This window comes from Tamandua tetradactyla, chromosome 14 (assembly GCF_023851605.1).
Source record: "Tamandua tetradactyla isolate mTamTet1 chromosome 14, mTamTet1.pri, whole genome shotgun sequence".
NCBI classification, from domain to species: Eukaryota; Metazoa; Chordata; class Mammalia; order Pilosa; family Myrmecophagidae; genus Tamandua; species Tamandua tetradactyla.
The window spans coordinates 66,053,630-66,078,659 of record NC_135340.1 but is presented as its reverse complement, the minus strand read 5'-3'; the positions used below and the strand labels follow the sequence as shown (position 1 = coordinate 66,078,659).

Genomic DNA, 25,030 nt, shown 5'->3' with positions numbered 1-25,030 from the left:
GGCAGGGACTTCCTGCTGGGATCCTTGGTGACTCAAGTTCCATCCTCAAGTTTAGTGGCGGCATCTCAGTCTAACGTGGCTGATACCCAGCAACAACTTGACGGATGTCCGGAATCGGTGCTCCTCTACTGCTGCCCCCTGCTCCAAGCCTCCATCATCTCTTGCCTCCTCCCTCCCTCCTACAATCTATTCTCAGCTCAGGTGCCAGAGCGATCCTTTTCAATGATATGCCAGGCTACGTCTCTTCTCTGCTTAAAATCGTCCCCGTCTCACTCTGAGTACACTTCAAAATGCACAGACCCAAACTGATCTGGCCTTGTTCCCTCTCTGACCTAACTCTGTAACTTCAACCTCTCAGCCACTTTTCTGACTAGCCTGGCTCCTCATATGCTGCAGGCACAGTGGATTTCCCCTGATATCCACGAGACTCACTCTCTCACCTCCTCTAGGTGTTTGCTCAAAGGTTCCTTCCCAGGGACAGCTTTCCTGGCCTCGCACTCTAAGATTAAAATCCCTCTCCCAGACACTTTCCATCCCCTCTGCCTGCTCTCTGATTTCTCCCTTTAGCACTCAGCACCATACAACAGATGATAGATTCTACTTGTTTATTGTCCATCTCTTTCAACTACAATGTGAGCTCTGTGAACTCAGGGGTTTTTGCCAGGTTTTCCATTTCTAGATCCCCAGCATCTGGAACAGTGCTTGACACATAAATACATGCTTAAGGCTCAACAAATCTGTGCTACATAAATGAAGGAACTCTTCTCTGTCTGCCCTCGTGGGCTGTAGGCTGCATGCCAAGCCATCTCCACAAGATCAGAGATCTATCTCAAACCTTTCTAGAAAACATCCCTTTCCCACCACCCCACCCCCAGCACTAGCGGGGTGCCCTCATAATGCTCATTGCTGAATGCTCAAGACTGGATCACATTTTGAGGGTCTTCCCGGGATAAACCAAACGTCTGCACACTGGCAGCCATCATTATTCTATGCTGATGCTCACTTGTAATTATAATTATTATCCGACACATAACAACCCCTTACTCCTCCATAATTCCAATTCTAATTGCTGCCTTCTGTGGACTGCACTGGCTGGGATGGTGCATGGCACGTTTTACAGAAGGCTGCCCCCTGGAGCACCAGCAGGTAGGCTGTGCCAAGTGGCAGAGGTGCTCAACAATTTTCTCCATCTCCACTGGCTCTCACTTAAATTACTTAGGGAAATAAGAGCTGAAAGAGGGGATTGTGCTGTCTGGAAGAATTTTCTACTATTTCTTCTAGCCCAGAGCCTGTCCAGGTGACTTTAGGTAGAAGGGCTAAGAGGGTGAAAAAAAATAAGAGGGTGCAGTAGAACTGCTTGCTAAAAACAACCTCTCCCTACCCCCTTAACGTGTTCTTGACTGGTGGCTAAGAGCAGGCCCCTCTAGATGCCTCCTGAGTAGTCTCTCCACCCTCTTCCCCCTTGCACTTGAGCCTCTCCACTGCCATAGGCCATCTTTCCTCAGAAGAATCCTCCCAGCGCTTCTCTACCCACTCCCCTGGAGAAGCACCTAGAACCCTTCAGAACTCACCCTGCCCAGTCTCCCAGCCTCACTTCCTGTAGGCTCCAGCACAAACCCCCTGCTTCTTGTTGAGTCCTGGGCACTTCGGTGCTTCCGGGCCTTTGCTTATGTGGTGGCAACGCCTCCACTCACATCAGGCAGGGGAAGTTCTTTGGGACACCAGCCCCATCTTTATAATAGTCCGCTGGTCCCTGAAGGAGAAACCCTGGCAGTTGGGTCCATATGACCTGAGTGCCAGCCTTGGGTAGAAGGTGCTGTGTTCAGGCTTAGGGGGTGGGGGCTGTCCTTCTACTCAGATACTTCCAACTATTCCTTTGGCCAGGAAAATCTTTACCAGGAGGCAACATCAGTCAATTGATTTTTCAATCAAACACAAAGACGTAGTGGACAGGAAGGAGCCATGAAAAGGCAAGGCAGGAAGTGAACGCTGAGGAAACACAGGGCCCCAGCACATACAGCCATCACCCCACTGTGGCAGTGCCCTTCCCGGCTGTGCCCATTCCTGCACCTTCCAGTCTTCAGTCTGAAGCAGAAGGATGAGAGTCAGTTCCCAGGAGACCACTTCGCCAGTCGGAAGCCTACATTTGTCAGGGTTGAACCCAGAGAATGCCTCTTATACCACAGAGCACAATAGCTTCCACAAGAGTTAAGCCAGCATTTCACGTACAGATGAAATACTTATCCCCATTGCACACAACTATAGCCCATCCAAAATGCGTATAAGGAGACAAGTAATGGTAACATTAATTAGAAGAGTTGGAAAATACCCATTTTTCCTCTTTTTCCATTTGCTCCTTTTTCTCCTTTAGGGCCTTGGAGGCCAGGCTGTCCATCTGATCCGTTATGTCCTGGTAACCCATCAATTCCCGGAGGTCCTGCGTCAAAACACAGAAACAGGAACATTTGCAAAATACCCACGAAGCTAATGTGATTTCTTTTAGCCTATGAAACTGACCAAGCACTGATGTTTTTTCCCGTATCCTCTCTGGCTTCTTCACTTCCTTCTCCACCTCCCCTGCCCCTGCCTGAGGCAGGGACAGAGGGGGGAATGGTGATGGTGGTTCTCAGAGTGGGTGGGGGGGGGTGCAGGAGAGCTCAGCACTGGGGGCAGAGAGAAGGGGGGGCATTGTTGCGGCTGCCTCCCCTTCCCCACCTCTATGTTTTCTGAAGGTTCTTGGGGATACAACCACCCATACCCTCCCCACGAAGTTGGAAAGTCCATGGACACTTACCTGGGGGACCAGGGGGTCCTGCAACAACAATGAAAAAGAAATTAAGATGTAAAACCATGGGTGGAAGAAAGAAAAACCAGTATCACAACCCACAAAACAAAGACAGCCCGCCTCCCCTTACATTGTACTAGTTACCTAGTGACTCTGTAAGAAATTGAACCCATGCCTTTCATTTAAGACTCCTTATATTTGCCCCAAAGAGCCTTAAAAGCAATTCATCGAAGATCCCCATTCACCTATCGAAACCACTTTTTGCTTGAGTGGCTTCTCTATAGATGAATAAAATAGTTACCTCTTGAGCAATGGACTTAGTTAACCGAGGCCCAGTGAGACAACGAAGGGGAGCCTGAGTGCCACCCCAGCCCAGGGCAAGTCCTGCAAAGGGCAGTGCCTCCTCGCAGGGATGAGACTTGGCTCCCAGGAGGGTAGTCCAAGTACCCTCACCCAGCTGGCTGGTCTCTGGGCCATCAAGGGGGATTGAGAGTAGAATTTGGTTCTCTGGGTCTTCATTTTACTGCATAAAAAGGACCTAGATCTGGAAAAAAGTGTCTTCCTCAGTGTGAAATTACTAGAGGAACTTAGAGGTTCAGATGAATCCTTTACACATAATCTAACAAACTAATTTTGCTTCCATAATTGGCGTGTTTTATTGTCAACTATTGTATCGGAGCACTCAGACAAACTAATGAGGTTGTAACATGAGCAGCTGAGGTACTTTTGTTTCTCTAAGCCACATATAGGGCTTACCAATATTGTGGTAATCACTTCCATACATCTAAGCCAGTGACCATTCAGAAAACAAGCATTTAGTAAACACTTACTATGTGCACCAAACTCTACGTGTACAGGGCATGCAAAGAAGCAGGATTCCTCTTCCCCTTGTCTGTTGTGTTTGAACTTACTTGGGGAAATGAGACAAACCCTTTCAAGCCACAGTGAAATAAGAGGGAGCTACAGAGAAGCAATCCCCCAAGGGGTGCTGGGCAAGTCCGGGCACACGGCATTCTGAGGAGGCTTCCTCAGAGGCTGGGGCAGTGAAGACACAGCAGGCCTAAGATGGGCGAAGGGTGAGGGTCGGGCATTCGATGGAGAGGAGCAGCAGGAGAAAGTGTTCCCACAGAGGTGGGAACGCGAAATCAGCGTGCGTTTGAGATCCTGTTTCTAGCTGGAAGTTGAATTGAACTAGGAGGAGATGAGAAGGAAGGAGGGGAGGGAACGAGGAAAGGAGGGAAAGAAGGAGGGAGACAATAGAGAGAAAACCCAGAGAACCTTTGAAATTAAAATCAGGGATAGGGTTGTGGATAAATGTGTTGCTAAGTTAGAAATGCAAGAGGTATTTCAGCAGAAGAGTAAATAGGATTCCGTGTTACTTTTCCGCTGAAATATAAAAGTCAAAAGAATGAGGCCTTTCCTGGTTCCTTGGGAGCTAAGGATACTGATGGAGCGGGCCTCCTGTGAGAGGCTCTGAGGAATAAGAAGAGTTTGAAGGCATGTTTTCACTAGACATCCGACTCCAGGCAAAAATGATTTGCTGAAAATGGTACTGCATTTTCTAGTCAGAACAGCCTGTGGCTACATGATTTTGCCACCAGATGGCAACAGTGCACTGGTAAAGGGGTGGTGGAGCCGTTGACAGAGGCCAGGAGAAATTAACCAGTCGTCATTTCCAACTACAGATGGAGCCAAGTTCAGATGTGCACATGTGCCAAAGGTAAATCAGAAAGAACTGACCACATGTAGTAGGTTTTGAGGGTTCCCAGGACGGTGTGATAATCATGCTCCACATGGTGAGAGGTCCCAGCTGCATATTTAGGACGCATTAGCTGTGCTCAAGGGTCTTCCTATAGTGAAGTGTTTAGATGAGGACTTCCTGTCAGGGTCCACAGACACCCCATTGCTACAATTCTCAGTCATCGGAGTCCCTGGAGCCACCTGGAATGCTTGATAAAATGCAGGTTCCTGGACCCCATCTCTAGAGTTGGTGTTGGGATGAGGCCCAGGAACCTGCATTTTTACCAAGCCCCGCAAGTGATTCAGATTCACAATGTCCTCAGCCCTGTGACCTGGTGTGACATTTCCCGGGAAAGACAGTCACCACCAGCAAATCCTCAGAGGAGCCCCTGACTCTTAAAAGGCTTAGAGCTACTAGTCTCGAGGCAAGAGCAAAATGCCTGGGCCAAATTTGGGGATGGAGGGGTAAGGAGATCATATCCCACCTGTAGGGAGGAAGGTGGAAGAGGAGGCACCGGGAAACAAGAGAAAAAGTAACCAGAAGATGGAGGAGGAAAGTGAGCAGGTCCAGCGCCCAGAAGCTAAGGAAGAAGAGAATTTCAAAAGATAAAGGATGACAAACAGGTCCACACAGCTCAGAAGTCAAAGCAGACCGCTGCCCACAGTGAGTGCCAAATAATGCATGCCCACTGGAGACTTGGAAAACCTTTGGGGGAGGGGCTTTTCTCAGTTCCTGATCCTTCTCCCCTTCTTGAATAACAGATCCTCTAGGAACACATGTGGATAGCCACGATTATGCCAATAGTGTACCAGGGTTGGCAAGATGGGCAGGTGACTAGTGCAGTCACAGGGACCTGAGCTCAGAAGGGGGTTTAACAATCTGCACTCACCATCTGGAAATTCTTAAATGTATCTTTGAATTTGTGTTTTGTAAGCGAAGTCTGATGGGGCAATGGAGGGGCCAGGGGCTTGAAGCCTCAGCTCCTACCACTTCCTGCCGCCCCCCTCCCCCAGAGGTTTTGGGCTGTCTGCTCCCCTGCCTCTTGACTGCCCCTCTACCCTCCCCACTCTGGTCAGGGACTGCTGTCATCATCCATTCTTGGTGGGGGCCCGGGTGCAAGGGCAGGGAGGGCTGAGGTTGGGGCCTTGTGTGCCAAAGTCACAGGGTGGAGCCCCTGGGGACGGGCAGGGTCTGTACTCACCCTGTGAATATCCCAGGCTGAAGGGAGTATGACATTAAACAGCAAACAAACACCATGACAAATTGAGGGAGAGAGACTGTGGGAGAAAAGAAAAGTGTTTTCCTGCTTTTTGAACAAGAGGCCCTGCATTTTCATTTTGTACTGGGCTCTGCAAACTACCTAGCTGGCTCTGAATGTACCCACCCTATAGTCTGAGCAGTTACTTAGAACTGGATGGCACTTGATAGGAGCTGAGCCAATTTGATGTTCTTTCCTCCTTGAAACTTAAAATTGGCTCACAGTGACCCTAGTTTTGTAAGCCAGAGGGCTATAGATGGCCGAGAGTATCAGGCTGCAGAGAACAAAGAGTGAGAAGCAGAAAGGTGGCCCCAGACCGTCAGAAAGATAAAGAGAGGAGCTGTGGGGGCTCCTGATGGCTTTCCAACCCCTAGCTCCATCCCTCCTGCCCTCTGCTTCTGGCAGATGCACTTGTGTGAGGGAAGGCTTCGTGTTCACCAAACCTGATCTCATTTTCCTCTTCTGGGGCACACGGAAAAATCACATTTTCCGCCCCCTAGGCTGGGGCATTGTGAGTGATGGGTTCTACCAGGGGATCCATCAGGGGAAGGAGAGACACTTTCAGGCCTGGACCTTAAAGAAAGGCTATCCTTTGGTCCCATCTCTTCCCCTTTGGGGGTGGCCTTAGTTTGCCACATTGAGACGATGGAGCACAAGATGGCAGCAGCCTGAACCCCGAATCACCAGAGGAACAGAAGTGCCTTAGGGAATTGCCCGTATTTCACTAGGCTTTGTGGAGGGGGAAAGAAAACTCTTCTGTGCTAATCCACTGAGATTTTAGGATTCGTCTGTGAACTCAGCATGGCCTAACCGATCTTGACAAATACACCTCTCTATCCTGATAATAATTCACACCCTCCCTCCACCCCAACCCTTTCTTTTTTCTCAAGCAAGCTCTAGTGGGTTTCTGCTTCTAACAAACAGAAGAATCTTAACTGAGACAGGAAAATAGGCATAGCAGTTACAGGGAATGAATAATAAAGAAAAGCAAGCCTCACTCTCCATTCTCAGGGCCAGCAATGGCCTTCAAATAACTCTGCAGGCCCCTGAAGATCCGACCCATGTGGTTCCTTCAGCCCCAGGCATTCCAGATCACAGGGAAGAGAAGCACCTCTGGGCATCTCTAATTTCCCTTGAGCAGCTTCCCCTCTCACCCTGGATTTCTGTCCAAATGGGTGTTTCCTGATCCAAGGCCCCTGCTTAGCAATGACCACACGGGAAGTGGCTATAAATTTCCCAGAGTCTTGTTGATAGAAGGGAAAAAGCTAGGCAAAAATCCAATTTCTTTTAGAAAGAGCTGGGGACAGGAGCAGCTCCACGGACGTGATACCTTCTAGCCTAGACTACCCCTGGAGGGTAACAGTCCTGCTTTCCCCCCACTCCTACCTCCCCAGCAAGAACTCCCCTGGATTCACACAGGACCACAGAGCTTCAGGGTCAGACAGAAGCTCTGGCCAAAGCAAGGATATGGACGGGCACGAGGGGGCGGTGTCTCCCTATTCCCATGAGAGTGGGGCAAGCTTGGGATAGCCCGGAGAGACCCATACCAGAACAGCTGGCTATCTGGGTCAGTGCAGTCCAACAGCTAAGTCAGTTGAGCTGCACTAGCTGTTCCTGAGACCTAACTGGTCCATCCATTTCCCAAGGTTGCATTGGCAACAGCTTTGGACCTAAGGACCCTCCCTGTGAATGGCAGTAATCCCCTTGCGGCTGTCTCTGCCACCAGCAGTTCAGCTAATCCCAGGGCACCAGAGCCCTGACCTGGAAAGGGCTCTTTCCTTGCATGCCCCATTGGACTGCAGCTTCAAGCCACTCGTATCTTGCATTTCAACTTTGGATTATGGCCATGACAACCTTAACAAAAATAGGGATGGCAAATAGGTTTGTCTCAAGTGCCAATTCTGATTGCCAGAAAATACCAAAATGAGACCACATTCAGTAGCAGCTGTGATCCATTACTGATGTTGCCTGGGTATAGGATAAGGGAGTAGTGACAACTGCCACCAGTGGGTTAGGGTCACTTGGCTGCAAAAAGAACGGGCCCTGTGGATTTGCAGTGCCTCTACCCAGCCGGCAATTCAGCAAGGCAATGGTTTAGTGATTTTTTTCAAGTCCACATGTAGAGGCTACTGTAGGTGAGAATCACCCAAGAATCTGCTGTTTTCAAGACACCTGCTCTTCCAAAAGATATGCTTTTGGGATCCCAAGAAATCAGGGCTCAGAGTAAGATGCTTCCAGAAAAACATTTTCAGAGAAGTTTGCGGTTTAACAAACTCTGTGCCGGCAGAAACACCTCACTACCCCAGCTAGCGGATTGTTCTCGCTGCTCACCTGAGATGCAGCCTGTACGAAGCCGCCCAGCATCCTTATCCCCATGGCAACCACAGCCGAGTAAAGGAAAACGAACAGGAATGGGGTTTCATAGTCACAGCTGGACTAGCCTCAAGTTACAAGTGCCTGCTTTTTCAGAGATAAATCCACTGTTAAAGTAGGTCTTTATAAGTAATAGTGCCGAATGGCAGGTGAATTTGGTTGAAAGGGGTTGTTTAGGGTCATGTATGTCACCAGAAGAAAAGCCAGATGTTTAGATTGAGATTGCATAGCACAATGAACTTCTAGGTATTGTTTAAGAGTAACATTACAAATATAAGTAAGCTATTTCATAAGCTAGCATAAATGTACAACACTTGTACAAAGAGTTAATAATAGATTGGTATATGGGGGAAAAAGTACCTTTTGGGGAAAAAAGTACCTATTGAAAGCGATGGACTATAGTTAACTGTACATGGTTCTATTCTTCAACAGTAACAAGTGTGACACACCAAAATTAAGGGTCAGTAATGGGGGTTGGGGATGGGATAAGGGGTAGGGGGTGTTTTGGTTTTTTTTTTATGCCTGTTATTTTCCTCTTTGGATCAATGAAAATGGTTTAAAATAGAATGTGATGATGCTTGCACAAGTAGGTGATGACACTGCGAGACACTGATCATCTCATATGTAAATATATCTTATTAAAATGTGCAGAAAACAAACACTAGGTCTGCTCTCACGCCCCAAGCCCAGGGTCTGCTCAGGTGACCCACACTGCCTGCTATCACTTGGGCTCCTTGAGTGAGCTCTCCACCAAGGCTCGGCCCCTTGGGCACCCCTGAAGCAGCCCAGTTAAGCCTTAGGACCTGCCACCACCCACCTCTGCCATTCCGGGCAGTGTACCCAAGCCAAGGTACCACCTCACTTTCCAACTAGTCCTTTTCACACCTAAGTTTTCATTGAAGAGCTTTCTGTGTAAAGGGAGGCCCAATTTCAAGCTGGCGTGAAAGGAGAAAGTACTGGCTTTTAGAAAGTATTCTGAGGTGCCAGAGAATAACCACCTCGACCCATTTCTAGCACGCATGCCATCCCCTCCCCCCGTCAGTCTCCACTAAGCGGTCTCAATAGCTCCATCACGCACATCCACCAAACAGCCCGTCTCTCATTCTATCACTAGGAAAATCAAAAAGGAAGAGGCTTTTCCGGTACCTCTCGACAAAGCTTTTGTGCCTGTAATTCCATCCATCTGAGCATTTCTCCAGCACTCATTACTGTCACTTATGGGGGCTCTGAAAAGCAACTTCCAGAGATGGATGAAAGATGCTTAAGCTACAAAAGCGTCTGAATAAAGGACCAAGCAGTTCTGAAGATATTTAATTTTCTGTGAGGGCTAAAATGTGACTTGAGTTATTCAGTTAGCATTTCCCAAGAAGCCACGGGCTCACAGCATTGCAGCTTTCCTCTCTGAGGCCAGAATAAATGAACAAGAGTCAGGCATAGACACTGGGGTTTCTGAGGAAAGCTTCTTTCTTGTCATCCACCACCTCCCTTTACTCACTTATACAAACCACAGGTTTATTAATTTAATGAACAATAACTGGGCTCCTATGAAATGTAGGTAACGAGAGGGTGCTGAGGAAACTATTCCAGAAAAGGGTGAGTTTTCTTACAATTAAATACACACCACACAGGGCTTTTCAAACCCTACCTCTCTAGCAATGGTGGCCACTGAGTAGCCTGGCCCAACAAAAGTTTCAAGTGGCTTTAAAAACTTGCAGTTATCTTTAAAAGTCATTGGGAGTTGTGCTTCAACTCCACAATGGACTGTTCTAATGAGAAAACAATTTCCTGTCTCCTCCAAGAGCTACCCTACAGTTGGAAAGGCAGGCAATGCAGTGTCTCAAGCTGAGACTCCTTTGCCTTCTTTGGCCAGGGGATGGGGGCGAGGATGAGTGGGGTGACGCACTGGGATCTCGGTCTGCCTTTGTGTCCACCTCCTAAAAGCAGGAGGCAGGCCTGGCATCAGGCGAGACTGAGCGCTCTGACAGACTCAGGTACAGAGCGTCACATCAAAACCACCTCCCGCTCCCCGCCCTCACCCACCAGCCCTGCCTCCTCCCAAGGCTGGATGTCAATTATTTCCCTCCGTCCTATCTGCCCTTGATTCATTTTAGAAAAGTAGCAGAGGTAGGATGTGACCAACCTAAAGTCGCACCCAGGACACGGAAGGGCCACACAGGCGACTCCTCCAAAGAACTCTTCTCTATTAGTTGGCTGTTTGCTCGAAGAACTTACCATTCATGCAGTCTGCAGGACGTAGGAAAAGTGTTACTTCTCTGATAAAGAACTCAGCGAGGTCCTTTTCCTGTCTTTCGTTTCCCTTTCGTAAATTAATGGGACTAGGAAGACCATCGATGGCCCTGGTTCAAGGTACTACATGTTTCTAATTACCAAAGTCCTTGTAATTTTCCGTGGCTGTATTTCTATGGCAATGCTGAAAATATTATATTTCACAATAATATTACAGTTGGCTTTCAGCCCATTAAAAACATCTGGTGAAAGTAAACTAACATGTATTGTTATAACTCAAAACACCCCTAGGTGTTATCCTGCTGCAGGTCTCTCCACCAGCAGGGGGGCCTTGCAGTGCCTGTAGACCTCAGGCGGCTGCCGTACGCAAAGACCTCAGGCAGCCGCGGTGCCAGCCTACCTGTCAGGCAGATGCCCCTGGTGCTGTTGCACAGCTCCACCATCACGCGGACCTGCAGGGGGGGAAACGGGGGTTATCAGCAGCCCAGTAGGCGGTGGCCCGAATGCGCCTTTTATACATACCTGGAGAGAACAATGGTAAAGATTGACCGAGTAACTTCAGGAGAAAAATAGTGAACCTAAAACTAAAAGAAATGAAAAGATCTAAAGATATTTGATATCATTTATTGACATCATCAACAGAATCTCCTTGCTTTCTAAGAAACTCTGAGATGACCGAAGTTGGCAAAGAAAAGAATCACCAAATCCACCTCACTGCATTGAGCCACGCCGCCAGCATCAAGAGGGCTCTATTTGTGGGCCTCAGGAAAGGGGGTTTGGGGCTACGGGCTCCACAGTAAGGAGTGAGCACTTACCAGCTGGGTGAGTGTGGGCAAGGTAGACAACCTCTTGGCACTTTGGTTTCCTCCTCTGTAAATATAAATATCCCTGCCTTGCAGGTTGAGTAGCCCAGTCCCTGGCCCATGGAAACTGCCCCAGTGATAGCGGAGAGTCTCATGACAAGTAGACACTCCCTACTCCCCACTGTGGTATGAACCTGCTATCTGTGCCCACGCCTTCCCCACTCATTTTCCATGCTCCCAATTAGCTTCACAAAAAACCAAATATGATTGCATTAACACCAATTCAAACACTTTTTAACTCCTGGTTGCTCTGAAATTACACAGCAAAATTCCTTCTTCTCTGGCTTACCTAACACCACTTCTACCCAGCCACATTCTGTCTCAGTTTGCTCATTTGAAAAGTGGTATAGCGATAGTACGTAACTTTTAGTATTGTTGTGAGGATTAAGTGAAATCATGGCATGAAGTTCTTAGAACAATGTCTGGCATGTAGGCACACATAAAAGTGTTTTCCATTCCATGGAGGTGCATAGAGTGTGGACAGCCAAACTGCCCAGGTTCAAATCATGACTTTGCCATTTACAAGCTGTGTGACCTTGGGCACATTACTTAACCTCTCTGTGCTTCAGTATCCTTGTGTGTAAATGGAGTTGATGGTACCTAAATTCTAGCATGACTGTGAGGATTAAATAAGCTAATACATGCAACACACTTAAAAACAGGACCCAGCACATGATAAGCAAACTCTATTTTTACTGTTTGGATGGTTCCAACAATGTGCAGGCTACAACTACCAGCCTTGTTCCTTCTGTCTGTAATGATTTACTTCTTTCATGTATCAATTTACCTCCCAAGAATCTTCAGCTTATAGACACAGCAATTTTTAGACTCAACTACTGCATTTCAAAGGAGTGGTTGGAAAACTTATTAAGAAATAGAATTGAGAGTCATGGTGGCTCAGCAGATAGAGTTCTCACCTGCCATGCCAAAGACCTGGGTTCAGTTCCCAGTGCCTGCCCATGTGAAAAAAGAAATGGAATTGAAATAGTTGGATAGATAGCTAGTAAAAAATAAAAGCTGGATCTGTACTTCAGTCTATACACTGAATAAATAAATTAAGCCACATTGGTCAAAACTTTAAAAGTAAGGAGCAAAGTAGTAAAAGCACTAGAGAAAAACTCAGGATGAATATTCATAATAGTATTAGAGTTGGAAAGAAACAAAACACAAAACATATATAGGAAGAATGTGATAAATTCTAATAATTTAACCTAATAATTTAAAATGTCTGCAAGAGGAAAAGTATTACAAGCATTAACAAAAGAAAAACACAAACTTAGAAAATTAATTGCAAAGGGCTAATTTGTCTAGTATGTAAAGAGCTCTTATACAAAGCATTAAGTAAAGGAACAACTACCCGAAAGAAAATTGAGCAAAGGACCCAAGCAGGAAGTTTAGAACAAAAAGAGAGATTCATTTACACTTGCGTCAAAGAAATAAAACAATGAAATACTATTTCAGCTCTTAGATTTGCAAATAAAAAGTCTGACAGGAAAAAAAAGATACAGATCAGGGCGGAGAGGAGAAAGAAATTCCTGCTTCTAAGCCCCTACCAATCAAAATAAAGTTTGACAGGACACATTATGGCGAGGGTGTTAGGAAACACGCCCTGCCATATGCTGTTGATGGAAATATAAAGGAACACTGGTTTTGGGGGGCAGTCTGGCAGTATCTACTACAAGTTAAATGGATCTACTATTTGATCCATCAATTATACTTTGGGATGTGAGATAACTTATATAGTTTTTCCATAAGAAAAGATGGAAGTATGAAGATGGTTGTGGCAGAAATATGGACAAGTACAAAAATCTGAAACAACATATCAGTGAAGTTTGGTTATATACGCTATGGCATATCCATGTAATGGAATACTGAATAGCTGTGAAAAAAAATGAATGTAAATCCTTAGGGTTGATATTGACAGGTCTCCAAGATAAAAGAAAAAGCAAGCACAAAGCAGCAAAAAGTTATTCCATTCATGTAAAAAAGTGGCACATGCACATATATGCTTGTAAATACCTAGAATATTGTTGGAGAGAGACCTAAGAAACTTCGAGTGAGGGGGAGTGGAGCATCAGGGAGGGAGAGAGCGTGATACCACAAAGCATGATATGCCCTTTGGTCTTGTTCAAAAATTTCACTGATTACCTTTTCAATTCACCATTTTTTAAAAGAATGTGTTCTGATTTGAGGGAAAAAATACTTTGTCTTCTATCTAGGTTTATTGCATTTCCTAGGGGATCCAGAAGAAAACTTACCCTGTATTTCCTTTTTATCAAGTATGTCAATAGGTATTCATTTATTACTTCAGAAATTTAGTGTGAAATATACATCCTTACAAACATATAAGTTATGCATGAACAATTTAAAGATTAATAATAAAACAAACACACATATTCCACCCCGCAGCTTAAGAACGAGAGACTTACCAATATTTTCCAAACTTGGAAATAACCCGCATGCCCCTCCCCATGACCACATCCTTCCCTTCCCTCCCTGCCCCAACAACTTTTGAGCCGAAGTATACTGGGCAGTATTGTTCTACCTCTTATACAGATAAGAAAATCGAGGCTTAGAAGGGTGACATTGATTCCAGGTCATGCAGCTTGCTAGTGAAAGAGCTGGGCTCAACCCCAGGTTTTTTTATTCCAGATCCACTGCACTTTCTATTATGGTGCTGGTGATTATCATAATGTAATCAGACAGAAAAAAACGGATTCACTGTTTTTGCTCATTTTCATAAATGAATGTAATCAGCTGCACTATGAACAAAATTTATTGTCTTAAAAAATATATAATTCTCCATTGAGAGGACTTGAAAAGGCTCCACAATGCTTCATTTGTTGCCTGCGGGATCATAGCAAAAGGTATAGTTTGAAACAAAAGAAGCATCAATAGGGAAGATTAGCCTTTCTCTTTGACACTCATTACTGGTCTGGGTCAGGAACAGTTTCTATAAAAACTATGAGGAATTTTCATTTCCTGATCTTTGGCTTCATTTATATGCTAAATCCACTTAGATTATTTACCTGTAAATTGTATAGATTTCACCTAGGACTATTCGTCTAAAATATCTGAGCTATACAAGGTTGTATTGAGATGAAACATACGGTATGAAAAGGTAAGGCAATAAGAAAATCAGAAACGTTTTGCCCCTGAGAATAGTGATTAATAATTTGGATGAAAATAAGAAAGTTCCAAATTGAAGTCCCACACAATCTAGACTGTGAAATTAAAGCATCACACTTGGCACAGAGGGCATCTTAAATCTTGATCTAGGATTTGAAAATACTGGAGCTGGAAGGAGCCTTAGAAGTTGTTATCCTGGAGGTGACAGGCCTGCCCCTGTCAGAGCCATTTCCCACCATGCTCCCCCATCGGTCACTCTGCTCCAGCCACACTGGCCTCCTCCATGGGTCTCTGCCATTCCTTGTATGCCGTGACCCACATCTTCACCTGGTTGGCTCCACTGAGGCTTGGGCCAAAGGTTACCTCATCAGCGAGACTTTCCCTGACTACCTAACAGAAAACAGTCCAGCAGCAGCTCACTATCACCTCACCTGGCTGTATTATCTTCACAGCACTAATCATTATCCAGTATTATCTTCTTTATGCATGTATTGATTTATTGCCTGCTCCCTCTCCACAAAGAATGGAAGCATTTTGAAAGCAGGAACCTTGTTCTGTTTAGTCTGTACCCCCAGTGCCAAGAATTGGGTCACAAATCTAGAGCTTCTTCCCTGGGATGAAATGGTTCCATTAGGAAGGGGCTTCAGTGGTCTCCAAGGAGGAAAGTTATCTTGAAGTTGACGACGTACCACTAATCTGGGTTAGTGGAAGATCTGATGGTACTGGAAAGCCAGTGGGTGAGACATGGGAAATGACCCATGGCAGTAGTGGACGCCCCCTCCCAATCCAGCTGTAAGTGCAAAGGGCGTGCTTTGTGGGGACAACAGTCAATCACCATGAGTGTCAAACAAAGGACAACACCTCTGAGAGCTCCAGCTTCAGCCTGGTGTTTGCCTCATGGAGGAGGTGGGATTGTCTCCTCAGAAGAAACACTGTGGTCCATCAGGATCATCTCCCCAGTGGTGTACAGGGTCACATCACAGAATATGGGGACTTAGTCTTCTGCGTTTACAACCTATAGCAGCTATGAGAGATGACAGCCAAAACAGGTCCCACCAGTGGCCTGTCCAGAGAGGCCTTCCAGTTTTCTCCCCGGAAGCAGAACTCATCTACTTGGATTAGTAGAACTCATGAGTATCTTGGGGCAAGGAAGGGGTCTCAGGAGAAAAAATAATGGACTGATAGCATCAGATGGCTTCAGCTAACTTTAATTCAAACTCAGAAGAGTTAGGACATAATTTGGCAGTATCTATTGAAAAGAAAATGCTATGAATTAGGAATCTTACTTGTAGGAAGAGCATATCAGGACATTTGGCTAAGAATGCTCATTGCAGCATTGTTTGGGTTGGCCAAAAAAAAAATGCAAACAACCTCAACGTTCATAAGTAACAGATTTAAACAGATTAAAAAGAATGAGGTGGATCTATTTGTACTAATCTGGAAAGATGGCCTTGACATACTGTTAAGTGATAAAAGCAAGGTGCAGCCCAATTACATATCAAAATACAATTTTTTGTTTGAAAAATAATATCTAGATTTGTCTATATAAGCACAGAGAATACATGGGAGACATACTAACCCAACCATTAACTGAGATTATTTTTCCCCTGGTGACTGAGACTAGGGGATAAAAAAGGGGAAGGGAATTAAACTTCCTAGTTTATACAGCTTTAAAAGACATGTTGGGTTAACAGAAGATTTTTTCTTTGCTATGTTTTCAGTAATTCAGAGAGGGAGAAAAGAACTAGCGAGTGACATGTATACCCATGCGATGTGCCTAGTGACAGGCTATTCCTGAGAACCCACACACCACGGCCTGACAATTACTCCATCTCTTGAAAACTTGGAGGGATCTCGGTTGCTTCTGGACAAGCGAACATAAAATGAGCTAGAATAGTTGTCTAATCCAGTGATTTTCAAATTGTTCGTTAACCACTGGCCTTTTCCTGCCAAAATAAACTGTGGGGGGGGGGGGGGGGAATTGCCAACCTCCAAAACACAGCACAAATTAAAATGGAGCTGCTTTGGGTGAACTGGGGTGGGGTTAGTCTTAGTATCTTATCTGGAAAATAAGAGAGTCTGACCCATCAGATGATCTGCAAATTCTGCTCTTCAGAATCCTAATGGCTCCACGGGAGAATAAAGTATGGGGGTGGAGAGGGATGCTTGGAGGCCCTGGAGTGAGAGGAGGAGGGATGAGAAAGCTGAGCTCCAGAGAAAGCCAGTGCAGCAGTTGGCACAGGCTCACCCAGCTGGCTTCCAGAACTGAGTTCTATTTCCCCTCATCTACAACGTCTCATACTGCAAATTTCTTTGCAAATGCAATTGTCTGAATTCAACTTGAAATGCTCATTTTTGCTTTAGTTTACTTTGCATATGAACAGGATTATTAGAATTTTGCTAGTTGAAGATGTGTCAGTTTCAAGTGAGTCTCTTCTTTGTAAAAATGAACCGTTTAACTGAGAGTGTTCCCTTGTCATCAGAATGAATAGAGCTAAATGTGGTGGGCTGCCACTGCTCCTCTAAACCCAAAACCTTCCTCTCGCCTTTTACTTTCAGGACTAATTTGTGTAAAAGGAGGAGAGCAAACCTGCCCTTTGTCACCCGCAGGCTGCAAAACAATGTGCCCTGACATGATTTCTCTGAAGTTCCCCAAGAACACGCTGTGGTTTGATAGCTGGAATATTGTTTAAATTCCAAGTCACCTTCTAGATCTGACCTATTTTGTAACTTAAATTCCAGCTTAGACAATTGAATGCTCTTATGACTCCCCTTAATCATGCAAATTGCTATTATTATGCGCATGCAAATGATCTGTTAGATAAAGTCCCAGGGAGCTGAAAATCAGCCTGCCATTGACTAAGATTCCTTGAACTGGAGAAAAGGAGAATGAATGTGGTAACCCAGCAGCTCATTGCTGGAGGGTCAGACCACAGGTGAGGGAAGAATCTCTCATGGGGGCCCGAAGCTGGGGTCAGACACTCTGGACTCATCCCTGTAGAAGGCAGGAATTCACACTGGAACAGTCTGCAAACCCCAGCAGGGATGTGGGTTTGACTTGTAGAAGGTTACTTCCGAGGCACAACAGTGAAGTTTTGGGGTATGAAATCCTTCAGCACCAGAGAGGGTCACTGAAACCCTGGATGTCAAGCATTTATCAGCTGACATGAGCATGTCCTTGCATCTTCTGCCTCCCATATCTACCTCTAGAGGTTGTGTGCTCCTGCTGATTCATCCCTCATGGGATCCTCAGAGCCCAGTTGAATCCTGCCCAGCCTTCCCCAAACACCCTAATTCCCACCAGTTGCTCACCTTGGAACACAGCTGCATTAAGGGAGTGGCCAGTCGTTTGCTCATTTTCCTACGCATTGCTCTGATTTCTCCATCAAGCTCTACCAGGGAGGGACTGTCATCATTTCTCTGTTTGCCCCGTTCACTCATCCATTCCCTCTCCCAGCACTGGAATGGTACTAAGCACATAGCAGGTACTCAATATGTACTAGATTATTGATTACTCACTCGACTGGGAGGAGTTGTGCATCAACCAATGGTATTATTCCCTTCTGACTGGCAGTAACATTGTTCATGTGAACTAATAATTTGGCACATGGTTACCTGTTTCTCTTTGCACTGTTTAATTAGAATAACTTTGTTCTTGCAGACACTCCAATAACCCTGAGGAAACAGGACCTTGGAGACTCCAGAGTTATCTAGTAAGAGTATTGACACATGGCTGGTATCCCTCCTGTCCACATCAATCATGGCAAACACAGAAACCGTGGATATGCCCTTTGTCTGCAGAGTAACACCACACAAACCTTTCATGCTATCTTGGGTAGTAGTGTCTGCGTAGGGCTCTGGACTCAGGATCATGTAGGAGTGGGTCAGTCCAGTAGATGCTGAAGCACTGGTTCATAAAGGAGGTTAAAATATAACGCTATGGGGAAAAAAACATGGTATCTGCCAGACTTTCCTATACTGCTAAATGGATTAGGATGGGGTGGAGACCAGCCCAACTTCCTAGGAGTGGGGCCACAGTATCATAACCAAGAAATTAGGATTTAAGGGATAATAATGATTACTGAATCATTATATGAATATACCTTTTTACTTTCGGGCATATTGGCATAGACAGAGGGAAATACCTGAAATCTCTAAACTGTAATCCAGCTGCCTTGACCTCTGATAATTATGGTTAGTCTTTATCTTGTGCTCTTGTGATTTTAAAACATTTGTACCCATTTTATCCACTATAATCTAGTTGCCTTCATCTTTGATGACTGTATAACCTTTATCTTGTACCCTTGTGATTGTAAAAACCTTGTGACTGACTGTCATTTGTACCCATTTTATCTGATTTTTCAACTCTGGGGTCTTATGATCACCACAGACAGCTCTTTTATCAAATTTATTTCTAGTTATATGCTGTCAAGATAAATAAAGACTACAGGTGGGATAGATAGTATTTGTATTTTTTTCATACTAACATAATCATATTCTCTGTTTAAAGTGAATTTTGTTTGTATGCTGACTACAAGCCCTGAATGAATATACAAAGTGAATATAGAAGAGTGAATTCTGTCATAGTTGATGCTGACCAAAAATTTAATAAACCTGTTTAAAATATTTTTAAAGTCTTTTGTGTCAAACCATGTGTTCATACAAAATTAAAGTTTAGTTTTCTCTCTGTTAAAAATTTAAAATAATGTAAATTGCTAGTCTGCTCTTAATGGAAAGTTTCTTTAAAAAGTTTTTCTTAATCATTCAAGTACTGTGTCTAGAGGACAAAGATTTCACAACAAAAGAATACCCTTGCTAATGTTTATGGTGGCCTTATCTTTTACTGCAAAAGACAAGTCTCACTTTTAAGTGAAAAACTGTTACAAAGAATTTGTTCTTTTGCCTTGTAAAAGTAAGGTGCTGAAATAATTTAACATGTCACATAGGAGGTGTTCGGGAAATATTACAGTGGTTAAAGGAGATTTTCTTTTCTGGTAGCTGAATTTGTATGGGTAAAATGTTATTCATATATTGCAAAATTGTAAAAGAATACCTAAAGATTTGACAATGTTCTAACTGTCCATATTATATCCTGATACTGATTTGTATGTTAGATAATGGTATGAGGTTGTTCGTCATGGTTTTAACTATTCCAAAAAAAAGGTTACGGATCATAGAAACAGCCAAATTTACTTGTCAGTCATACTGCTTTGCTCTAATGCTTCTCTAGAAGTATGTGTGATCAGCTGTAGGTCAGAGCTGTATCTGCAAGAGGAGAAACTTTAAAATAGAGGCAGGACAAATGTATAAATTATGTTTTTTCTGTTAATTAACATAACGCTGGTAAATGTGTAAAAATGAAACAGAACTAAACCTCTGCTATGGTTTGTCATTCTAAGACAACTGTCGCATGTTTTTATTTCTAAAAGTAGCTTCATTTAAAAATGTTTATAAGAAAATTAGGGTATAGCTTGTAAGGTTTCATAGCAGTCACATTTAGTTTTGAGCTTTAATTGCTATCTCTCAGTTCCAAAATAATTAGCATTTTATATAACCTGGTAGTTCCTTGGAACTTTAATTAGTTGACACCTGAGATTCAGAGTTAGGTCTCCACTCTGAAAATCAGTATTACTCCATATAGCAATTGTTAAAAAACTGAAAGAGTGTTCAGTTTCCAATTGGAGGCATGTCTAAAACAAATCTAGTTAAAAGTAAGGTAAATCAAAATACAGGGTAAAAGATAATATTATCTGTATTTTGAAACCTTGACTTTTGTGTAAGATAAAAAGAAGAAATGTTTATTTTGTCCAAAATTTAAATTTCCTGTAGAACACTATCTACTTTAACCTATCTAGTCAGTCTATTTAAACAGCCTACTTCAGCTTTATTTGACATGGAACTTTAGAATAAGGAACAAAATCTTGATATTCTGAATAAGTTAATGTTATACCCTGATCCATTTCAAAGTATTTTAGGTAAAAATAAAAAGCATTTGCAAAGCCCCTTGAGGGGCTGGAAAAAATGTATAACTAATAAACTTCCCCACCAGTCAATGCCTGATATTCTCTTTTTTTTTGCTATGTATTTTTATGTGTTTATAAATTGCAGGTTACACACTGAAAAAACATAAGTATATTTACACATTTATACACAGTTATAAAACACACATGGAATTGCATATATTTTGTCATGGACTATGTCTTAGAAATTTTTCTATGTTAGTACAGGTAGATATATACCTCTGTTTCTAGTGACTATTTTGAAAGTAGAAATCATTGTATCCTTTATTTAAATATTCCTTTTGATTAACTTTTATGTTGCATGTTATTGGTGAGCATCCTATATATGTGTGTTATATTTTTCTGTTGTCTTTTTATTTCTTTTTCTGAATTGATGCTAATGTTCTGGGAAATGATCATGATGATGAATATGCAACTATGTGATGATATTGTGAATTGCTGAGTGTATGTGTTGGGAATGTTTGTGTTTCTTGTAATTTTTTTTAATGAATAAAAAATTATATATGCATATGTATATATACACACAGAATATGTAATAAATCAATAAATGAAAATATATACACATAAGAAACAAAATAGATTTCTAAAAGTAAAATTGATATGTCATATGGCATATATATATATATATAATTTTTTGCATGGGCAGGCACTGGGAATCGAACCCAGGTCTCTGGCATGGCAGGTGAGAACTTTGCCTGTTGGGTATATTTCATATTTTAATAGATACTTCTGAATTGCCTTCCAATATGCTGGACTATTTAAATTCTCCTAACAGCTATGTGGGAATCTTTTTACCACCTGTATTCTCACTGTCACTGTATATCGTCAGTATTTTTCCTCTCAGTGTTTGGTTTTCCTGATTACTCAGTTGAACATTTTATCATATTTTATAAGTCAGGTTATTTGAATTGCTAGTTTTTATGCCTTAACTCCTTTTTTAAAAAAAATTTTTATTAATTAAAAAAAATTACAAGAAACAAACATTCCCAACACATACACTCAGCAATTCACAATATCATCACATAGTTGCATATTCATCATCATGATCATTTCCCAGAACATTTCTGTTACTATTTTGCCTTCTGGATTTTATATGTCATATCTAATTTTCCTTCTTTTTACCTTTACTCATAGTCTTCCTTTCTACACTATTCTCCACACCTCTCTTCTGTCTTTGTATCTGTCTCTAGTGTTTCTTGCAGAGCTGGTCTCTTGGTCACAAATTCTCTCAGTGATTTTTTGTCTGAAAATGTTTTAATTTCTCCCTTCATTTTTGAAGGACAATTTTGCTGGATATAGAATTCTTGGTTGGCAGTTTTTCTCTTTTAATAATTTAAATATATTATCCCACTGTCTTCTCGCCTCCATAGTTTCTGCTGAGAGATCTGCGCATAGTCTTATTGGGCTTCCCTTGTAAGTGATGGTTTGCTTTTCTCTTACTGCTTTCAAGATCCTCTCTTTCTCTTTGACTTCTGATATTCTGATTATTAAATGTCTTGGAGTATGTCTATTTGGATCTATTCTCTTTGGGGTACGCTGCACTTCTTGGATCTGCAATTTTAAGTCTTTCATAAGAGTTGAGAGATTTTCAGTGATAATTTCGTCCATTAGTTTTTCTCCTCCTTTTCCCTTCTCTTCTCCTTCTGGGGCACCCACAACATGTATATTCATGCACTTCATATTGTCTTTCAATTCCCTGAGTACCTGCTCATATTTTTCCTTTTTTTTTTTCCCCTATAGTTCCTGTTTCTTGTCGGATTTCAGATGTTCCGTCCTCCAGCTCAGAAATCCTATGTTCTGTCTCTCGAAATCTACCATTGTAGGTTTCCATTGTTTTTTCATCTCTTCCACTGTGTCTTTCATCCCCATAAGTTCTGTGATTTGTTTTTTCAGACTTTCAGTTTCTTCTTTTTGTTCTTTCCTTGCCTTCTTTATATCCTCCCTCAATTCATTGATTTGGTTTTTGATGAGGTTTTCCATGTCTGTTCGTACATTCTGAATTAATTGTTTCAGCTCCTGTATGTCATTTGAATTGTTGGTTTGTTCTTTTGACTGGGCCATATCTTCAATTTTCCTAGTGTGATTTGTTATTTTTTGCTGGTGTCTAGGCATTTAATTACCTTAATTAGTTTATTCTGGAGATTGCTTTCACTTCTTTTATCTAGGGTTTTCTTGCTGGATGAATTTGTTGTCTATCTGTTCTTTGACATTCTGTTCAGCTTTATCTGGACCTTTAGCTTAAGTTTTGTTTACCAGAGGAGAATTTTTCAGTTCTTGTTTTCTTGTTTCTTGCCCTGCTTGTGTGGTGCCTTTCCCACACACACACTTAGGAGGGTCTACTTAGATATTATAGACCCCAGCCAGATTTTCCCAGACCAAACTGGCCTCCTATCAGGAGGAAAGAGTCACCTTCGTCAGTTTTCCCTGAGGGTGAGACCCAGCAGGTTGAAAAACTTTCCTGTGAAGTCTCTGGACTCTGTTTTTCTTATCCTGCCCAGTATGTGGCGCTTGTCTGACTGCAGGTCCCACCAGCATAAGATGATGAGGTACCTTTAACTTTGGCAGACTCTCCCTGCTGGAGGCATGGTGGAGACAGAGGAGAGGTTGTAGGCTGTTTTTTATGGGCTTCAAATTACCAAGCCCTGGTGTCTGAATTCCTTGATGGAGGGATTCCACCTGGGTGAGGCTTCACCCCTCCCCTGGGGAAGGCACAAGCTCCAGATAAGCCCCCAAAAGAGCTCACTTCTGCCTCTGCCTGGGGCAGTTGCAGCCTGAAAAGTCCTGCTGCTGTATCCAGAGGCAGTCAAGCCTTTGTAGATACACAGCCACAAAACCCTCTGTTTCCTTCTTTTTTTTTTCACCCCCTTTTTCTGTCAGTCCTGCTCCCTTGGCGCCGGTGCAAAAATGAGCAACCTCCGCTTTGATCAGGTTCACCTAAGCTGGGGGCCTATTTTTAGTAGTGAGAATTTGTTAATTAGTTCCACAATTGGCGTTTGATTGTGCCCAGTCCCTGCTGCTGGTAAAGTCCTTTCCTTTCCCCTCTAGGAAACGGCCTGTGGGGGAGGGGTGCTGGCCACCACAGCTTTGGGAACTCACGGTTCTGGGGGGTGCTCGCAGCTGGTCCAGCTGGTCCAGACTGGGGTACGCTGTGTGTCCGGTCACTATTGTGGCTCCGGGAGCTGTTCTGTACTGTTTCTGGTTATTTAGTAGTTCTTCTGGAGCAATTCCTGATATTCTCTTAAGCAATAAAAACAGCTTGGGCTCAGCTCAGGACCCCTCAACTACCTCAGATGGAAAAGGAAGCTCCAATAAACACACACCTTCATTGCAATTTCTCTGGCAAAATTACTTTCAGGGGAGATCAGGACCTCGGGAAAAAACCTGCATGAATTTTATTAAAATCTGGAACCTCCTTCAGGATCTGACACCAGATGGAACAGGAGGCTGGACAGGCTTGGCAGGTTGTGACCCTAACCTGGGACTAAGCTACTTTTTCTCTTATTGACTGCAACAGGACCCTGGAGGAGTCTCCAACCTCTCTAAACCTCAATTTCCAAATGTACAAGATAGAAAAAGTGACAACACTTACCCCAGGGGGTCCCTGTGAAGGCTGCATGGAGGAGTTCTTATAAAGCTAAACCATAGACTATAGTTAATAATGCAAGTATAAAAATGTGCTCTCAACAATTGTAAATGTACAACCCCAATGCAAGGTGTTAATAAATGGTATATGGGAATCCTGTTTTTTATGCATGATTGTTCTGTAAACCCACAACTTCTCTAACAAAAAAAAGAAAAGATCAAATGACATTTTAAAAAGTATGAGGAAGTGAAAAACAAAGAATTTTGTATGCATTTCTAGTGTTATATAAGCATATCTGGTCATTATTACAACATAAATCTTATGATCCTGCTTTCTGGGGGGGGTCCTCTCTTGATACTTATTTTTAATAAAGATATTTAAATTCTAAGTAGTGGTTTGGTTCATCACTTGAGTTCAAAATACAGACTAGGATTTATAGAAATAGCCAGGGAAAAGTTAAGTGCCTCAATCCACTTAAATATAAGCCATTATAGGTCCTTTTAACCTGCTTCCTGAGAGCTTCTCTTCTCCCAGGTGGAGCCCTGCAGGCTCCCACGAGCCCAGGTTCTCAGACAGATTGTCCTGTCTTCAGTGGGAGCAGACTGCCACTCGGCATAGGCAAGTCCTTTTTGCTTATTCTCCTGTTGCCTGGTTAGCTGAGAGCCTGTGGCAGCAAGGATTCCTTCAGCTCACACGAACTGGCTAACCCAGCTCTGGAACCAGAAATGCTTGTCCACTCTCACAGGAGGCCTCCGCCCTCACGGCCCCCGTCTTTCTTTCCCAGGTGGGAGACAGACACACGGAAACAATTTGATGTTCTAGCAGGTTAAAGACTGCCTCAGATCCGCAGATGATTCTCCCTCTACCACTTTTTCTTAAAAAGCTACAAATCAAGTTTCTAATCTCAAATCCTTACTTATATTTTATTTTCAGTAGTGGTTCTGTAACAAATTGCCTATTTTCAAGCCCTGCAATTTTTTTTTACAACTTAATCTGGTCTGTCGCTTCTCAAAGCTCTTTTTATCTCTGTA

At 43.3% G+C, this 25,030-nt stretch overlaps 1 protein-coding gene across 1 annotated transcript in view; it reads right to left on the bottom strand.

The window, feature by feature from the left end:
* Positions 1-25,030, bottom strand: part of GLDN (gliomedin) — a 75,312-nt gene that overhangs the window by 31,815 nt on the left and 18,467 nt on the right. The window contains exons 2-4 of the mRNA XM_077127892.1: positions 10,805-10,856; positions 2,795-2,812; positions 2,330-2,437 (exon numbers count right to left, since the gene is read on the bottom strand). Coding sequence (XP_076984007.1) covers positions 2,330-2,437; positions 2,795-2,812; positions 10,805-10,856 — 178 coding nt within the window. The remainder of the gene's footprint in view (positions 1-2,329; positions 2,438-2,794; positions 2,813-10,804; positions 10,857-25,030) is intronic.